Below are 20,603 nucleotides of genomic sequence, written 5' to 3'. Positions count from 1 at the left end.
TCTAGGCCAGATACAGAGGTCATAAATGTCAACTGCTTGCAACAGTTTGTAATTTCTCTAGTCTTCTGAAGTTTTGAATCGCCACTTGCTTTCACCCAAAAGGGTTCTGTGAACGTTGAGTCTCTTATTAATACTGCTGATTCAATTGCTGAAACTGAAAAGTCTGAGATTCCCAAACAGCAATGTGCAAGGCCTGATCTTTGAAGTGGGTGCTATCTGTGGAAGCATTATTCTTATGTCTTTGCTTGGACCAGACAGCAAGTACACGTTCAAGTTCCTCCATGGGTGAAAGTTTCAACAATCTGCACTGCTTGTACAAACAGTCCACACTGGACACACCATCTTGCAATTTCTTCACACTTAACAGCGATTAGTTTGAGCACTGAAAGTCTCAACCATGCTAACATTTCTACATGATTTCCAACATCTGCATGAACTTGTGCTAAATTATTTATTTTATCACCTCTTATAAACGATTTCCATTTTTATCCATATTTCACCCTCTTGCTACGAATTTCATCTTATTCCACAAAAACATCAGTCTTTATGAAGTGAAGTCACATGGGCACAGGAAAACTCATAATTTAACCTGGGTGCATTTCTGTTGAATGTTTCACTCATGAAGTCACCTAGGCCAGTTCTTTATGAACCAAGTGACTACTATGACACCCCCTAAGCAAAGTCCTACATTTAATTCAAAGTGTAGGATTAATAAAGGGTTAACCAAAAGGAGATGCACAACAGATCATTGAAGGTCATGGTGAAAGGGCTGGATTATTATGGCCCACCCCTGATACATTCATTCAAGTTGCAATGGTCAATTTCTGGCACACATATCAAAGACATCTGAACGACAGACTGCTCTTGTTAAGTTACAGTTATACTGAGATATAACAGGATTAAAGCTGGCCTAATGCAAATGAGCTCTTTGAATTGTGGTGTCCTAGGCCTTGAAGAAGTAACATGGTGCATGTGCAATCAATTGCCGCCATGCATCAGTCAACTAACAGTAAATAATTTTATACCAATCAATTTACAACTGCTAAGAGGGAAGGAAGTCTGTTGCCTCAAATAAAAATTCCTGAGAACTGAACAATAACACATAAACTCATGTACATTTTTGTGGTAAAGACTAAAGAAATGAAATGCAAAGTTACAGAAATGTAACACTGGTTAAAATTTAATGCTGTTATGGGCATTTGGCCAGGACTATACAAAAAGTGTGATAATTTACAATTCATAAAGTCTAGGAGAGTATAAGTGAAGTTTCACTGTATTAATTTTCTTTCATCTGTGTGCATGCAACAACTCTCTGAATGGATTTTCATGAGATTTGATATTGGAATTTTAATAGTCTGTCAATATACTGCAATTTTGGTTAAAACTGGATGAGAATAACAGACACCTATATGTGTTCCTGTGTATATCTCCCTATTCACTGGAGCAAACAATGTTTTGAGCAAATGTTAAGAAAATGAAACTCACAATTCATGTTTAAAGTACTTCCTTCCATAAATCAAAAGATTTTCAATATAATTATATGAAATGGGTGCTATGTGTATGTTTCTTAACTTGTGTATTCAGCATTCAACAGTGGTCTCCCAAATAATCAACAGTGGTTTTCTGAACATACCCAAAGATTATTAGATATCTTATTCTCAATAATCTTTAAATAAAGCTTCCTCTCACCTGAAATAATAGGTGTATATGCATATAAATATATATTTAATTAAAATATAACTGATCATGCTGCCAAAGCCCTTTATTCTCAACCATAATAAGTCAATGTACAGGAAAACAAATGCTTAGTGTGTTTCAGCTATAGACTGCAATTAAAAAATCTTGGTTTAGACTCCATTAAAAACATATTCATTTTATTCTTTTAATGTACTGCTCTATTACAGTATGACTTTTAAGTATACATTAAATAAATTATATACATTTAATTTTAGTCTGCGTGTGCCTGCATACACAGTGAATGGTGAAGGCTTAATACTGACTGATTATTCACTCAGTATACAGTTCTGACATTTCACCAATTTGAATAAGTATCAACTAACAGTGAACAGCTGTGTGTGAATTTAGTGTCTGTTACAAGGAAATTGTTCACTGTAGTCTTAATTACTCAGTTTATCTAAAATATGACAGATCTGGAATTACAGAGTACCAACCCCCCATTTTCTCACATTAGCTACATTTTCTTTCCTTAAAAGTAATTTGAAGAGCACTGATGTTAGCAAGTCATTTCTAATTCCTGTGGAATGCACCCATTAAGCATACACTGTACACTTTCACAGCCTCATTCACTTATGTGACCCACATAAAAACTTTTTTCTTTTATGTCAGATTCTTTAAATACATTTTTTATGACATAACATCTGCAATTTCAAGAAATGTGGCCTACGACGAAAAGAAGTCTGGAAATATTTCTTTTTACTTATCCCACAGTGTTTTCAACTAACCCATGGAGCTTACATAGATGAACTTTTAGAAACAATTTTTCTGCACAGAGCCATGGAAACTGAGTTATTTTCACAGGTATAACCTGTCCTAAGTGTGAGCACCATGTGTGGGTTTGAAGCCAAGTCCTTCTGTCATGGCACCAGTACAGTGGAATATGTGTGCCGTTGATGTCTTATGTTGCACTCTGCACATTCTGGAAAAATTTTTGCTCTGCCTGGGAAGAAGACTGACTCAGTATGTCTGTCCTCTTTTCAGCTGTGGAGTTCTAGTTGCATTAATTCTGTTGACTTTAGTCTTCAAGGCTGCTCCACACTTCCGACTTAGAGCAATGTAACATAGGAACACAATGTTCATGACTTGAACTCTAGGCTTGAGTGAATAAAACTGAAAGGTTAGTTCCTTAAAGCACAGTGGTACCCCTGCTTTAATGTTAAAAACTGTATTTGCCCATAGAATGCATTATGGACACTATATGCTTCTCAGAATAAACAGCATTAACTTACTGTCTATGGTGACGATTAACTTAAGAATATGAAGGGTCAGGGTACTTTGGCGTCTGTATGGGTTTTGAATTAAAACTTCTGTTTGCACCCTACCATGATGGGGAGTGCAATTATAGCTGCATCCTTAAATTTTGTATCTGATGAAGGTTAGTGGTCACTTCAAACCCAAGGAAGGAGACCCCAGCATGACATGGCGCTTAATTAAACACAGACACACTATCTCATCATATTGTCGTCACAACTCATGTAAATTAAAACTGAAAGGAAAACGCCCAATAGGAAGACTGACATCATGATGGGAATGACCATGAAGGATGTCCCATAGAATGAAGGAAGAACATGGAAGAAGCTTGAGGGGATGCTTTGAGAAGACAGACAGTTAATAGAAAGGCTCTGTTACTGGACAACCCATATAAACGTGAAAATGTCAAAGGAAGATGAAAATTTAGCAGCCATGCATCATATTATGGTGACAGCGCATGTATCTGGTCCAGACAGACAAATATTGCATTTTTCCAGTACTAGCTGTGTACCATTACCCATGGGTTAAAATATGGTCACTGGCCCTGTAAGAGTGGGAGATTTAGAATTCCAATTTCTGGATGATAAAGGTTAATACTGACACTGTACAGGAGCAACTGGGAACTATGGTCAACTGCAACAATATACCTGTGTATATTCTGTTAATTTTCCATAAGCAGAAAACAGCAATAACATATGAAGCAACAAATGGTGGAATGTACAGAAAACAAAACACAATATATATACACATACACACTGTGCTTTAAAAAAATAAATTAAATATTAGGCCCTAACACCATACCAGTCAATAAAATATTTTAAAAAACTGATACTTGGAATGTGAAAGCTGTGGTCTATATAGAAACTGGATGGGTGTAAAATGGACATTAATCAATTTAATGCTAAATAAAATTATTCTGAGGGAAAAATGCAATAATACTGCTGTATAGTTTCTGCAAATACACAGGGTTTAAGCTGTTAAAAGGGGGGGGGTTGTAAATATGTCACAACAAATTTGAAAACAATGTACAAATTGTACTTTTAATACAAAAATGTACTTTAAGATTATAAAAAAATACTGCTTAAAATTCTATGCAGTAATCTATTTTGAGTGTAATACTGTTATCACACACAACGCTTCTAGCAAGGGAAATGCTTAAACCCTGAGTACAAATGTCAGCACTACAGAATCCAAATACTGAGATTTCACATGGAAAGAACAAGTAACACACTGTTCTGCCAAAGTTCCAACTAACTATGCTTCTATTCTCCTATTGTAGCATATTGCATAATGTATTATTACTGCTACTATCACTAATAATGGCAATAATAAAATAATATTATGAAATTTAGTTTCAGTTAAGTTGGCTTTCTTAAAAAATAGTTATTAAATATTGCTAACCATTCTACATTTATTGATTGAGAAAAACCAACTTAGGTGGCACTGTTCAGTGTGAAATTTAATCATTACAGCCATGAAGAGTACTATCTTCTGGATTATAATGCCAAGTAGTCCACTGAAAGCCAACTCATGTTTTGGAGCAACATACTGCCTCCAACTTCAAGTTCCTCCAAAACTTCAGTTGGCTTTCCATGACGTATATGGTGTTACATCCCAGAAGATAGTACTCTTCATAGCCACTGCTGAGAGAACCTCAAACCCTACATACAATTACAGCCATGTTCAATTTGTACTACCAGTGACAAAGTACAAGTCTTTATATAATATCACCTGAAGCTCTATAAGATTCAGTTTCAATCTTTCAGAGTCACATGGCAGAAAATTGATTTAATTGCAAGCCTGGGTTCACTTAACTTTATATGTAAATAAGTTAGCTCTACAAACTCAGATAAACACATATTGAAAAGCAAATTGTGTATTATCAAAACAATATCATACTATGAATTTTTCTTCCATACAGTTTAGAAATAGCTCCTCCTTAAGTACAGTTCCATTTTAAATTGACCACAAGCTTGTGCCAATAAAGAATGTATCAAACCATTATGATTAACAAAGCAATGTCTCAACAATTAACAGGTAAAAAAAGAGGAAGAAGAAAAAAAAAAGGAAACCAGTTTTCCCCCCAATCCCTAATTTGTTAACAATTTATATACTGTATATAATAATTCTACTCATAAGAAGCTGAGTTCTAACAATTTCCACTCCTGCCACACAAACATAATTTACCACAGCCCTAATAAGATCAAGACAACGCCTTGATCTCCCTTGAACTGAATGTGATATGCTTCTGATCGTTATGGTGAAACCTGGCTGGAAGCTATCTTGGAGCAGCAGCACAACTTGACAATGTTAAGGCAACTAACTGGCCTGCCATATAAACTTGCTCTGCATGATCCACTGCTGTCCAAGACTGTGGTCACAACTTCTAAGTAATGGTTGTGATATGTCTCGGATATCTGGTTTTTGGAGGCACTGGCCAGTATTAATATGTTTGATGGTGCGATCCTGCAAACACACAGAAGTGATTTTAGTCTAATACATTTCCATTGACTTCTTAAAATAAGTGTTTCTCCCATGCCATAGCAAATAAAAGGCACAAATAAGATCTAAAAGTTTGTGACAATGGTATACTGCTACAAGTATTATGTTTTTGGACATTATCCATCGTTTTGTCTACTTTATAAAAACCGTCCTGTTTCTTTTTAACAACACAACGTTTCAGAGTCTGGATTCTGTCCCCATCCTCAGGTAAAACCTACTCAGTTGGGTCCAATAGATAGAGCTAGCCCCTATCTCCAGAGATAGCTCCAGGACTAGCTAACTAAGTATATGTTGCTGTCTCATCAACAGAATGCAGGGCAAAATCATTGTATAAAGACAGCTAACAGATCCTTTGAAAATGTGGCTCAGTTCAAATATTTGGTAATGACAGTAACAAACGAAAATTTGTGTGTGCAGGAAATGAGACTGAATTTGAGTAATGCTTGTTACTATGCAGCCCAGAATCTTTTATCTTCTTGTCTGCTGTCTGAAAACATGAACATTACAATATACAAAGCTATAATTTTGCTGTGATTCTGTATGTGCTTGAGACTTGGTCTCTCACATTAGAGGAACATAGACTGAGGGTATTTGAGAACAGGAGACTGAGAATATTTGGACCAAAGAGAAATGAAATGAGACAAGGTTGGAGAAAACTGTGTATCAAGCAGCTTCATGAACTGTACTCTTCACCAAGTATATTCTGTGTCTATGAAAATATCTGAAGCAGGAGGTGGGCGGTCACACATAGTGTCACTGGTTTTTCTTTGAAAACTTCTTTGCGCTACAGTGACGCTGCATGGTCTAAGCATGTGTACATGGAAGTAGGACAGCACAAAGTTATCACATACAAAACCAAAATTTTCAGCTTTCAAAAATTTGTGACTGCTGCAAGGAATAAATCATGTTTTGAACTTGAGCAGACTAGCAACATGGATGAAGTTTCTCTACAGTATGTTCTGTTGAACAGGACTGTGGACACTAAGGTGCTAAAGTGATCACAATTAAAACTTCTGGCCATCAAAAAACATACTACACTGTCATTTTTGCATGTTGTATTGAGGGCACAAAACTACTTCCATTGTTAATATTCATACAAAAAAAAAATGATGCCCAAATGCAAAATTCTGTGAGGAATTTTTATACATGTTCATTCTAACTGATGGATGGATGAAAATGGAATGAAGCTATGGCTAGAGACTGCATGGGCAAAACGTCCAGGTGGCCTATTGAGAAAGCCCGGCCTGTTAGTGTGACCATATACCAGATGTAACAAAAAAACACACTTAAAGAATTAAACACACAATTAACTCTGATCTCAGCAGGCCTCAGTAGCCAACTGCAGCCACTTGAGATCTCAATTAATGAATCACTTAAAGCAATCATGCATGAGGGTGAGACCAAACTGATGAAGGCACCATATCATGATTTGACACCAACTGTATGTGCAGTCAGTTTTCAGGCAAATCAGCATGCTGAAATCCTCTAAACTACCTTAACCCACACAGATTTGTGTGTGTTATCCAAATGTTTGGCCCTGTATAATCATCATCACTGTTCTCTGTATTATATCTAGCTGTCCTGTCACACCAGCACTCAAATACAGAAAAATGCAGTGGTAAGACAAATACCTGTGTGTTGTACGTCCATGCCTGATTTCCACCCATACCATGACACCTCACAAGCTTCACTGGTCCCTCTGGGCTTGATGCATCAAGACAATTATCATCAGACATTATTTGCTGACGTTTTGTATAGGCAAACACCTGCACAACAATACACAAAACAATATTATATTTAAGCATCCTGTTGCACTCTATACGTTAAATAATACAAATTCCGTCCCAAGTGCAAACAATATATTATATTGTGACATGTTGCGCAACGAAGGACCCCTACCTCCCCAGCGGCACGTGGCGGTAACGTAGCGCTCACGTAATAGCCGAGTCATCACCCCACCACTCTCACCGCGGTGACGGCACGAGCGGAGCCGAACTTAGCCGAGCCCCCGCAACCTGGTAGCTATGCAATGCGAGTCAACAGCGGTGACGTAACAGGATGACGTGGCACTCATTACGCAACAGGCAAGCACTGCGGCTATATAAGTGAGCTGCACAGCGGCTGCGAGTTAGTTGTAACATAACAGTCGCCGAGTCGAGTTGTAATGTGACAGCCGCCGAGTTACGCAGCAGTCGAGTGAATGTGTTATCAACAGTTAGTCCTCGAGCTACCTCCGAGTTAGTTCCGAGTTAGCCAGCAACCAGTCAGTTGTATTCTGGCATTTGGAGTGTAGTATTTGTGATACTGCAGATAGCAGTAATTGTGAATCTGTAATTTGGGTGATTGTAAGTGTGAATGTGAAATAAAATTCGCTATATCAAATACAGGCGTGAAGTTATTTGTCGCGTTATACACCCAATACGTGACAATATGTCCTTGATCTTGCTCTCCTGTACACTACATGTTTTTTTTCCTCCTCTAAATTTTAAAATTTAGAGGAAAAATATTAAAGGATTTTAAAATTAGAACTAAAGATTTTATATTGCTACTACAAGAAAATCAAAATTAACGTGTGTAAAATAATCTATAACCCGGACAGATATCAACGAAGTAGATGCTGATAATAACAAGGAAAAGAACAATGTGTTTTTAAATGTTAAATTTTAAACTAAGTGCAGTGTAACAGCAACGTGAGTGTATACACCTGATGATGGCCGTCTGAGGCTGAAACATGTAGTGTATAGGAGAGCAAGATCAAGGACATATAATATACTGTTTGCACTTGGGACGGAATTTGTATCATTTAACATACACAAAACAGCAAGCAAGCTCACGCTTCAGTACTGAGGAAAATGATAGATACAGTTATAAGACACAAACCTGGTTTCCTCCAAGTCCATGGCAGGTGCCCATACCAAGATTCTCTCCTCCTTTTCTTCCCAGTGTATCCAAACAGTTTTGTGTCTCTGCATTCCTCACCTGATAAATGAAATATTTTACGTGAATTTAATTTTAACTATTTATGTAGAAATTAACAAGTAACAAAACATACACATAGCATATTAATGCCAGTAAAGTTGCCCCTGTGCACAATTAATCAAACACTATGCCATGAAGGCATATGGGGGAGTGGAGGTATAGCTCCACCATTCTAGACCTTGGCACTAAATGGAGGTGTGTAATCAGCTTCATACCCTGCCCTCTTTACCCCTTGGAAAGAACCCCTGATACCCACAGGACAGGAAGCTCGGAGTGCTGTGATCTGTTATCGCCATGTGACAGCATATAAATCACTTTTGTTTAAATATAACTCTTTGACTGGCGCGAAGGGTATTTAAATCCCACCCCTGTCCTGGCAGGCCCTTTAAACCTTGTGTCGCTAAAATGCATGTAGTTACTTTTTCCTAAACGACTTCAACAAAAATTGGTTTTTAAAAACGAAATTTTCAGGAACTAATTAAAATACAATATTTTATGCAATAAATGCCTTTCCATACCTCTTTATTAGTTTTTCTTCGTGTGATAAACATTGAAACATGAAAGTTTGCAGAGAGCCACACCACAGCCTGCACACATGATACTTGTTTCTTTTCTAATCTTGTGCTTAGCACACACGCGACACTTTCTCAGGGCACCATTCTTCTTGTTACTGGGAGGAACATGGACCATTTTGTGAAATTTCAAGCCACCCTCTAGACGATTTACTGGCTCTTTCCCTGGTGGTCTTTTCAAGGTCGAGGGCGGAGGCATGACAGCACTCGAGTCTGACGCAATAGTGTCGTCATCCACTTCATTCCTTGATTCTTCTCCCTCTCAACCCTGTTTGTTTGGTTCAGTCATTTTTCTACACAGTCCAATATAAAATCTTTGAATCTGTAATTTCTCTTCTTGTATTTTTCGTTTGTTGTGTTCTTTTTGAATAGAATGAAACTATTCAACTGCAAAGACATGTTTTGTCCATACCATGGAAGTGAAATGGGGGCCTAGTGGACAAATATTCTTCAATTTCAGGGCGTTTGTCGATTCCTGTCATGAACACAATTCCTAAGTATGTCCAGATTTCATCTGATGTGACATAATTGTAATTGTGTTTTCGAGAGTGAGGAGCTAACTCATGTGTGTTGAAGTGCTGGTGAGCATAGCGATTGGTTTCAGTTGTGATGTGATTTACCAAGTCGTCATCCAGAAAAAATTTTAATCCATGAAAAGGGATGCATTTTATGTGTTATATCAATTTTGATCCCAAAACTATTAGCAAATGGAAATATTGGGGGTACAATGTCTCCGTACGTTCATGAGATGGGCATGTCAGGCACCGCACTCGTGGTAGGTAAATGTTCATGATTACTGTCTTGTGGATCATTGTCTATCACTGTATTATTGTCACTACCAATTTCATCCAATTCAGGAATCATTATTTCATCGCCACTATCATCATCAGAACAAATATCGGTCACAACATTTTCCAGCTGGTCTGTAGGAACACGAAGACACTTGCTGCAAGAAGCCATGGTGAAACTGAATGAATGTGAAATATTTTCTGACCTTTTCCTTCTCAGAGGGTTCTGACAGTAATATAGATCCCCACAAAGTTTACAAGGGTTCTTTACAAACATGCACAAAAACTATCATATATATGTCTTTGGTTGATGAGTGCCAAGAGAGCAAAGAAGGGAAGAGATTGTCAAAGCGTTAAAACACGCCAACGCCAGGGAACGGCTGGCATTGTCCGGGCGTTAAAACACGCCCGCGCCAGTCAAAGAGATAAAAATCAGAAGATGGGAAAAGTGCCGTGACATAAATTGTGTTTCATTTTTCCATACAACTTTCATCTCAAATAGTTTTTGCTCTAATACTGAAGAAGTTACACTCAAGATGCATGCAAAGATACATGATATAAAGAGTCTGTTACCATAGTGGTTCTATTTTAACCAAAACTGAACAGAAGGTGTTGGCAAGTTTGTGTAAAACTCCTCAATACTAAGTTTCATGAGAATAAGTTTTGTAGTTCTTGAGCTACTGCTTGCAGACAGACAGATATGGTGAAGTTAATACACACCTTGTTTGCAACTTTCCTACTGTTTACTTCATCATGCAATTACAAACATAACAAAAAACAGATTTAAAACAGAATGTAAATACTCTAAATTTCTCAAAGCACAACTGACTCTAAGAACTTGTGAAAAAGGCTCTCTACTCACAATGTGATTTACGGAATTAATTTATTGGGTCATTATCAGCATGGACTGGATCACAATAAAATCTCTCCATTTCCATCCTAAACCTAACATTTTTTTGTTTAAATTCGCTTAGTGGGGGGTGGAGTCCAACTGGGTCCACTCAGCATGACGGCCACTGATTGGCCTATTGTACCTGCACCGGGTGAGTATGACGATGGAGCAATTGGTGGAATGAAGATTGGCAGGGGAAACCGAAGTACTCGGAGAAAACCTACCCCAGTGCCTTTGTCCACCACAAATCCCACTTGACCACACTGGGATCAAACCCTGGCCACCGTGGTGGGAAGCCAGTGACTAACTACCTGAGCTATGGCGTGGCCAACCTACCATTTTATCACTCAGCAGTCTCTATGACAATATTCTTCCTCCCACTTCGAGTGACCAAGCTGACAGTGCAATCCTGCTTCTCCAGCCACAATCCACTTTTGTCTGTTTGAAGTATAATTCCTGACACTGGGTTTTACTCCCTGATTTTCTCTGTTATTCATACAAGCACCATCTGGGTGTCTTTAAGTGATAAAACACTTCTGGAAGCTGCAGTCTGTCGTAACCAAAAGCAGTGTATAGCTTACTCATTTAAGAATCTAGCAAATATTACTTTCTGCTCTGTACAAAAAAGGAATAACAAATTTTTGTATTTCATCTCCGTGTAGCAGTTCCGCTTGAGAAGCTAACAGATGCTCAGCTTCTAAAGAAACTTCCAAATTTTTATGGAACCCACAAATCCAGAGCCAACTGAATCCAGTTTATTGTTTCCCAGCCTACTTCCTTCAGACTCTTAATTTTTCATCAAGACATACTTTTGAAGTATGGTGTTGCTATTAGCTAAGGCACTATAATTAAAATATTTCATTCACTTATTTCAATATTTCTGCATTATTTTTGGCAGAAGAGTGACCTAAATATTTTTAAGTATATTCTTGAAACTACAAATAAAATGTAATAACAGTTCTTGTAGTATGAATACCTATTTCACAGAAGTCCACAACTTTTGTCACTGACATTTCAGTTTTTTAATTAGTGAATATTTTAAGATATAAAAGATTTAAGGTTCATATGAATATTATGATTATGGCCTTATGGGATGTGACGCTGTGTAGTTTGGGAGATAGATACCAATATTTTGGAGGAATCCAGTACCTCCTCCTACTGTGAAAATAACAGAAGCAGGACCCTCTGAAGTGTTGGTGTCTTATCAACCAACTACACAGTGTCACATCTCAGAAGACTATACATAATCTTAAGATAAAATAGTTCAGAGGTCTTCATAAAAGTGGTAGCCCTGACTGTCCTGAGAAACTTGAAGGAACTTTGTTCTGTGTGTCACAAATGAAATATGTAACATGGTTCACTAACAATATACCATTCTCAATTATATTACATGTATTAGTAGCCAGTTATGCATCAATATATACTAGGCATCAAAATACATTAGAATGTCACAGCAATCCACTTCAGCACACAATGAAAGTTTGATCTTTAAGGTTAAACTGTGTGATACCCACAAGATTTATCAAAACAGTTCACTGATATTTCAGAAGCACCTGCTGCTTCTATCATGATTCATGAATATAGAAGAAGCTTATTCTTCGAAACATCAGTAACCTTCCACCAGGCTACATTCCAGAAGACAAACTGTGAAAACTTTGAAACTCATCTACTTTTGTACCGACTTCCTTTTAACACTATGGCAATATTATGATTCTTTTTTATAAATGCTGCAGAGGTAGAGTAATTTGAAGTGTTTCTGTTCCAAAAGATCCATCATGTACAGACCCTACCAACTCTTTCTCTATGATATACAGAATTTTCAGTCAATATTTCCGAACTCCACTCACAAGTTCTGCCACATGATAACACAAGCGGCCCTCAGACTTACAACAGGTTATGTCCCTCAAGGGTCTGGTATACACAAGTGTCTCAGTCTCCAATGGGAACTATGTAGCCTGACTAGTCAAAGATACAGTGAATTACTTATAAATATGTGCTTTTAAGATCTCTAAGTAATTCACTGTATCTTTGACTTGTCAGATTATATAGCCACATATGTGCCTATTAAACAACTGAGGAGTTAGGGTCCAGTTCCCATTAGGGGCTAGAGACTTTCATTTGCTCCATGAATTCCAGACTGGCTCTGAGGCCCACCAAGCCTCCTATACACTGGGCAATGGGGGCTGTTTCCTTGGTGGTAAAGCAGCATTGACATGAAGCACTCACCTCCATCTAGTGCTGCAGTCAAGAATGGTGGATCTATACCTCCACTCCCCTATATGTCTTTATGGTGTGGTACATAATTAATTAAACCCAGGGATAAATTTATGCTTACTTTACATGCCTTCTGAACTTTTTGATGGTCCCTCATAATAATATTCCTGGCAATAAGCTGCCTGTCATAATTGCAGATTGACTTGTTGAAATGACTTATGGTCTGTCTATAATTTGGAATACATCAACAGCAAACACAACTACATTACATTACATACTCTTAATGTATCAAATGATGGGTGTTTTGTTATTCTCAAAGACTACATAAGACTCCAGCAGTGTGACCTTGTGAAATGAATAGACAGAACAAGGACACTGAGGGCTTTACACTAATAGGAAAGAGACCTATGGGATGACAAAGAACAAGATGGTTCAGCCAGATATACAAAGCAAGGAAAGCACTGACATTAAACAGAAGCAATGTTAGAAGGAAAAGAAGAAAATGATTAAGTGCTGTCCACACATACATCACCAAGATAATAATAGTCCAAAGGCATCTGTGATTCTGGATATACATTCTCTAGATACCATCGGAAGCTTTTACAGTTTAATGTATTTCTTAGCTTCCTTCTTTCAGAAACATCTCCTACATCAACACTTCTTGCACCTGCAAAAATAAGAAACCACATAGTGCAGTAATTGTTTTAGTTTATCCGATAGTACACACAGCTGAATAACATTTTGCTACACATGTATCTAAAATGCAGTATGTAATCTATCAGAACACAGTAAACAGAAGCAAGATCTAATTTACAGTAATCCATTCCCAATTACATAACATAACGCTAAGCTTTCTTGGATCTAGAATTTCTGAACTCCGCCAATAAATCATCTACTATAAAAAAAAGTAAAGGTATCCCTGAAACAGGCCGTGGAGGCCCACAGGGTTGTGAGATGTTGAGGTTCCAACATTTTCTAGACAATCGGCTCAAAGATGGCGGCGAGGTTGTCAGCCTTACGCGCCGGCCGCCCTTTACCCCTCAAGAATATTCCTGGTACTCATTTCTGTTAGAGGCTGAGTTGACCCCAGGACCATAGTGCGGCTGGAAGGATTAGATAAAATGAAAAAAATCCACCTCATCGGGATTCGATCCCGCGACCTTCCGGTTTGTAGCATAGTGCCTCAACCAACTACACTAACACGTGCCCCACCATCTATTACAATGTATGCAAAAGTGATATGCATAACACGTACCCATTCTTCACCCTGGATATGGATGCTGTCCTCATCAATATTACAATATATAGTAATTGAAACTTAAGACGGTATCACTCGCATAATATTCAACATCATACCAAAGGATTAAAAATTCAAAATACTCCATTTTCACCCAAAACAACACACATGCAACCATCAGCACCAACAATGCACACTCATATAACAGCCACAGCCCCACAAAGGACAAGGTTCAATAACACATATACCTATGCACCATTCTCCATTCCACCCATAAAAAAACCCGTATGTAATAGGATAATTCTAAAATAAGCTTTATTAATTTAGATAAGTATTTAAATATATTTAAATATTGTAATCCTATACAAAAACTTGTACAAGACAAGCAGGGAATACATTTGTGACATGCATTCCGGTTACTGTTATAAATGCCTGATGATTGTCATAAATGACCAAAACATGCAGCAAAAAATAGCATCTTAATAAACTAACTGATTTTATCAACATCTGAGCCTATCACTTATTTACTGGAAGTGTTGTGATCGACGGAAAAATTTATATAGTAGCGACATGCACAACAGGATGCAAAACATATGAATGTAGATTCAAGTTAAAGTTTACTCATCCAATTAAAAGCATAAATTGGGGAATATGATTTGAATTACATCAAAACTAACAGTTGTGACTACCATATATGCTAACAGTATAGGGTAAATGTCATATCTTTGGGAATTCTCTATTAGGCCCATGGCAGGAAGGTTACTTCTGTATATACAGTGTACAATAAAAATATAATTTTCAGTTCCCTGTTTTCTAATGTGGAACTAACACAGAGCACTCAGAAGATACTGTGAAATTTATTTAGTACTTTTACCCATATATATGGCATCCATGGATGTTAAGTGATGTACAAGTACTGTGGAAGTTTTTAGATGTGTTTTAAATTATCGTTCCTTTCTTAATAATGTTTACACTAGAATTTCTTAATTTTAGTCTCATTCCTTCTTTAAGGTTTTAGCTACTGCATACAATGTATCCCAGAATAATGCTAACCACATTTCTCATGTGATTTTATCCTTTATTTACATCACATTAATAGTAGTAACTAAAATAGCAAGCTCAGATGGTAGTACAGAAATGCTGTCAAGCTCTTTCTTATTGGAGATATTCAAAATGTGTCATTAGCACCAAATCATGAACTACAAATCTGAATAAAGCAAATGAACAGTCACAATGCGGTAACATTATTCTGGGATACTCTGTACTGTAATACTGACATGGAAGGCAACCACATTCTGGGTAAAGAAGAGGCACTTTTGTTTGTACAGAATACATGTGAAAGAACAGACACACTCCATCACCTTGTTCCTGTGGTATATATTTTAGTACTGAAGAAGACTTTTTACATGTTTTGTGCATGAACTGTATAAAATTAATATATGATTGTAAGGTCAAGTCTCTCTGTCCGTTCATACATTTCGTCTCTAAAATTATTCAACAGATTTCAATTAAATAAAGAATGTTGATGAGTAGGTAGCATTCCTGCTTTCTACTCAGGAATCCCATGTTCAAATCTCGGCCCAGAGTCTGGATATTGTGACTTAAGATTTTTGTGATTTTCCTCCATCCCTCCACGCAAATTCTAGCATAGTGCCTCCAATTAGGCCACTGATTCTTCTTTCCCTATTCTAATAATTTATTTTTCATTAATTAACCCATCGTTCAACTCCATATAGCTCAAGCTACAGTCAGTGCTGTCAAATGCATCATAAATGAATACAAAACTGCAGGTATGCACCAAAAGTTGTCCCAAACATTTTGTTTCAGTAGTTACTATAGGATTCTGATGATAGTGTATAACACACTGGACCAGTGATTGAGGCTAGCTCTTTCTAAGGGACCCAACAGAATAGGTGTTTGCCCTCACCTGAGGATGGAAACAGATTTAGTTTCCGAAACGTCGTGTTTTTCTTAGTTATCTTAAAACCAGGACGATGGGTAAAGTCTGAAAACCCAATATCTCTGTATTTTGTTTCAGCCATATCAGTTCAATCACCAATTTACATTAAACTAAACTTTATTATTTCAGAAATGGTTCAAAGTTAACAAGGATGGTATTTGCCAGAATATAGAGACCTACTCATCTACAGGATAATGCTGTATGTTAAGTTTTATAAATTTTGTTCTGAACATTTTTAAATATTGCATATAACATGCAATGTATAATATACAGAATATTTTTCCAGTTATAACTGCATGCAATTATGTAATGACAGAGAAAACACCAATGTACTTGGCATCACTGAGTTCAGCAGTATTGGGAGAATGTGATGCTCATGGTGGCTACATCATGAAGTAGTAGTGATCAAGATTGCATACTCAGCAGGAAAGTGTAATTTTGGTGAAAAAATTTTAAGAGGTCGCTAGTGGTATCATTATTTACCATGAATTCCTAGTGAAATTTGGGTGCAGAAAAGCATNCCAGAAGACAACTTTCTTCATTGTCATCGCCGTGAAAACCTCAAAACTTACAACTGGAAGCATGTTCTACAACATGAGGGGAATTGTCTGTCAGAACACCAGAAAACTTTCATTGTACTGAGCAGGCACTGATGCAGAGTCCCAAGACATCTGTAAAATGTCCTTCTCAACAACTTGACTTGGGAGCCTCATCAACATAAAAGATAATTTGAGAAGATGTGAAACTGCAAGGCTGATAAAGCTAGGAAGTCGACTTCTGTAGTGACTTTAAGATGTTTTTGGAGGATACTCTTGCAGTACCCCAAAGGATGTGGCTTAATGATGAGGCCCATTTTCATTTGAATGGCTATATGAACAAGTGGAACAGGAATGTATGGGATAGTGTACACTCACATGACATAATGCAGACACCATTACACAAAGAAAAATTAACAGCATGATGTGCTCTGCCAAAAGGTGGTATTGTTGGCCAACTTTTCTTTGATGATACTGTGACTGCTGATCATTATCTCCATGTTCACCAAGAAGAAATTCTTCGATCTCTTGCCAGTTTTGGATGTTTATCTTTTAATCAAGATGGGGCTTGGCCATACACTGTGAATGTAGTATTGGATGTGCTCAAAGAGCATTTTGGTGGCAATGTGCTGTATACTCATTTTCCTGAGTGGGCCAGGCCATCATACTCTCCAGATTTTAACCCATGTGAATATTTTTTATGGGGCGTTTTTAGAGATACAGCTTACAGAAGCAATCCACACACAATACAAGAATTGAAACAATAATTTCTGTCAGCAGTCATCAGCATCTGTGAAGAAACACTAGCTGCAGTTGTGTGAAACTTCCACCATCAGATGGCTGCAGATGGTGCACATACTGAAAGTGTGTTTACATGACTGTCAGTTCTACCAAGACCACTGAACACAGAGACACCAAATACAGTGATGTCAGATACTGTACTTAGTTATTCTATGCAATTAAATTGGACTGTCTTTTAGAAAGACCATGTATAATATTAATGTATAATGTGCATAATGTAATACATGAAGTGTAATATATTGTGACGTGTTGCACAATGGAGGGCAACCCCGCACTCCCCAGCGGTACGTGGCAGCATCGTAGCGCTGACATCACCCTATGGTAATAGGCAAGTCAACACCCCGCCCCTCTCCCTGCGGTGACGACACGGCGCCTGGCAACAGCGGCACTCATTACGTAACAGGCAAGCACTGCAGCTATATAAGGGAACTGCACACCCGCCGAAGGGAGTGAACGTGTAGCCGTCCCCAGAGGCAGTTAAAAGTGTATCAGCAGCCGAAGACAGTTTTCCAGTCAGCAGTGAACAAGTAAAAGTGTATCAGCGGCCAAGGACAGTTCTCTAGCCAGCAGTGAGCAGTTAGAAGTTGAGTTGGAATATAGCAGCCGTCGTGGAAAGAAGAACCGGACTTGTGTGTAATTGTGTAATTGGGAGTGTGTAATACAGAGAGACTTGTATAGCTCCTGTACTGTGAATATGTGTAGACTACTGAAGACAGGGTGAACAGATTGTGAATAGGGTTATAAAGTGTGAAACCCCGCAACAGCGTTGTAATTAATTGTAGCCGAGATTTGTAGGTTGTTGAATAAATCAATTAACAATCCGAATGGTGTCTTCAGTAACGAAACATGTTACACTGGTGTCAGAAGTGCGATTGGACTTACACACGTGACCGACAGGATTCAAACTCAAGACACGTTTCACTGGTGTCAGAATTGTTTATGAACTTCAACACGCCTCGACGAATAATTGAACTTACGAGTGCTTCGACTATTATACTGCCACAAAAATGGAGTCACAGCAGATGTTGGAACTTCTGAAAGAGACGAGGGCCTACCAAGTAAAAGCCGATGCCGACCGAGTGCAGATGGAAGAGGATTTCCTGGCGAAATTAGAATCCAATCAAGAAAGAGCAAATATCATGCTGGCAAAATTAGATGCCGATAGGAAGACTGACAAAGAGGAAATGCTGAAAGAGATGAAGGCCGATAGGAAGGATGAGAAGGACGAAATGGAGGCCAATAGAAACAAAGACAAAGAAGATTTAATGGCCAAATTAGACTCCTGTCAAGAAAAGGCAGAGATCAGCCACAAGGAACTCCTAGACAGAATGGAGGATGACAGACACGCCTGGTGAGAAAAGACTGCCGCGGAGATGAGAGCAACCCAAGCAAGGATGGCACAACGAGGAGAGGTCCCCATAGTGACACCGGTCGGAGTGACGATGGCCTGCCGAGAAACGGAAGTACATCCAGGTGAAAAACAGCCGGCCTCAGTGGACAGGAAACCTGAGGTGGCAGAACAACGAGAGGTACCCGTAAAAGAAGTAATTATAATTACGGCTGGAGAACCAAAGAAGAAAAGGTGTAGGGACTGAAATCAGAGAAAAATGAAGAATCCGACATGGGGAAGTTGTGGACCCCAGAAGAAGTTGGCCGTAGCCCGCAGAGGGACGAGCCTCCATGCGAAAGAGGAACGGCAGAAGGAAAACAGCAGGAAGGTGTCCCGCCATGCAACAGTGGCATGGCGTAGGAGGAACATCTTCAGGAATTCTTGGACCCGAGGAGATTATGTATCCTGGATGAAGTTGGCTGCCACCTGCAGGAAGATATCCCATCGCGCGACAGTGGCATGACGTTGGAGAAATGCCTTCAAGAAGGAAACTCCCCAGGGAACCTTCGGATACCGGAGAAAGGACTTGGCACCACGGTCTCGTACCAGCAAGCGGCTGGAAGACCAGAAAGAACAACAACATCAGCGAGTGCAGGCCACACCATTACGTCGACAAAGGAAATTTCTGAAGAAAGCAATGATCAAGAATTGGACCTTGTGGAGGGGTCGACCCCCTCCGAAATGAAAAAGAAGCAGAGCACAGTAGAGGAGCCGATAAAATAGAAGCACCGGCCTCCCCAGAGAGTGAATGTGCAATGGGAGAAAGTGAAGGAATGAATGTAACACAACTGGATTTTCTGGCAAATTGAAAGGAAACCGCTCGAGACGAGCAAGTCTTAGGAGGGGAGCGGACATAATGGCCGGAGAACAGTCGCTGCAAGGAGTAGTCGAAACAACAGGAGACGCAGAAAGCCATCATTTGAAGAAAAGGAACTGGGGTGCACCGTTAGGCTATTCGGGACGAACAGCCTTAAGGAGGGAGCAGTGTGATGTGTTTCGCAATGGAGGGCAACCCTGCCCTCCCCAGCGGTATGTGGCGGCATCGTAGCGCTGACGTCACCCTATGGCGGCCCAGGTTCGATCCCGGGTCTGGTCAAGCAGGATTTGTGGTGGACAAAGTGGCGCTGGGGTGGGTTTTCTCCAAGTACTTCGGTTTCCTCTGCCAATCTTCATTCCACCAATTGCTCCACAATCACCCTCACCTATCATCTGGGGCTGGTAGAATAGGCCAGAAGGGGCCACAGTACAAGGGACTTAATCCCACCCCACTAGCATTAAAAAAAATCCTTAACCATGTAATCTCTTTTCTGTCAGGACATAAAGCATTAGAGTTGTGAGCACATAAAGTGGTGGGCTGTAAATCTACACACCATGCCAAGAGCTATCATGTGCCATCACAGTGATTGTCACTGCAGCCAGCATCATTCAGTGTCAGGTGATGGTGTGTGGTAGGAATGTGATTTGTTTTGGGATAAATGTTTAAATAAATGGATGAGGAAGGAAGTAAACGTATAATTTTGCATGAAAAAGCAAGTGAAATTGTGTAGTGTGTGTATGACTATTCAAACACAAGTCTCAACAGGCAGATGACGGTACAAATGTTGTCAGATGTCAGAAACAAATAGAACTGGCTGTGACATAGGACTCAAATAATGAAGATAAAGATGATACAGAAGATCTATTAAACTGAAGTGAAACGGAGAGTTACATGGAGGTAGGCCTAGGCCAAAATGGGGGCTGTAGC

At 38.8% G+C, this 20,603-nt stretch overlaps 1 protein-coding gene across 4 annotated transcripts in view; it reads right to left on the bottom strand.

Moving 5' to 3' along the window:
• Positions 1 to 1,744: 1,744 nt before the first annotated feature.
• Positions 1,745 to 20,603, bottom strand: part of LOC111862124 (polypeptide N-acetylgalactosaminyltransferase 5) — a 42,016-nt gene continuing 23,157 nt past the window's right edge. For all 4 annotated transcript variants that reach the window (XM_023847264.2, XM_023847267.2, XM_023847263.2 and 1 more), the window contains exons 8-11: positions 13,463 to 13,602; positions 8,371 to 8,469; positions 7,122 to 7,256; positions 1,745 to 5,454 (exon numbers count right to left, since the gene is read on the bottom strand). In XM_023847264.2, coding sequence (XP_023703032.1) covers positions 5,308 to 5,454; positions 7,122 to 7,256; positions 8,371 to 8,469; positions 13,463 to 13,602 — 521 coding nt within the window. In that variant the 3' untranslated portion in view covers positions 1,745 to 5,307. The remainder of the gene's footprint in view (positions 5,455 to 7,121; positions 7,257 to 8,370; positions 8,470 to 13,462; positions 13,603 to 20,603) is intronic.

The sequence above is a fragment of the Cryptotermes secundus genome, unplaced genomic scaffold, assembly GCF_002891405.2.
Source record: "Cryptotermes secundus unplaced genomic scaffold, Csec_1.0 scaffold718, whole genome shotgun sequence".
NCBI classification, from domain to species: Eukaryota; Metazoa; Arthropoda; class Insecta; order Blattodea; family Kalotermitidae; genus Cryptotermes; species Cryptotermes secundus.
Note: the sequence above shows the minus strand (reverse complement) of the source record. Positions and strands in the feature narration are given on the sequence as shown.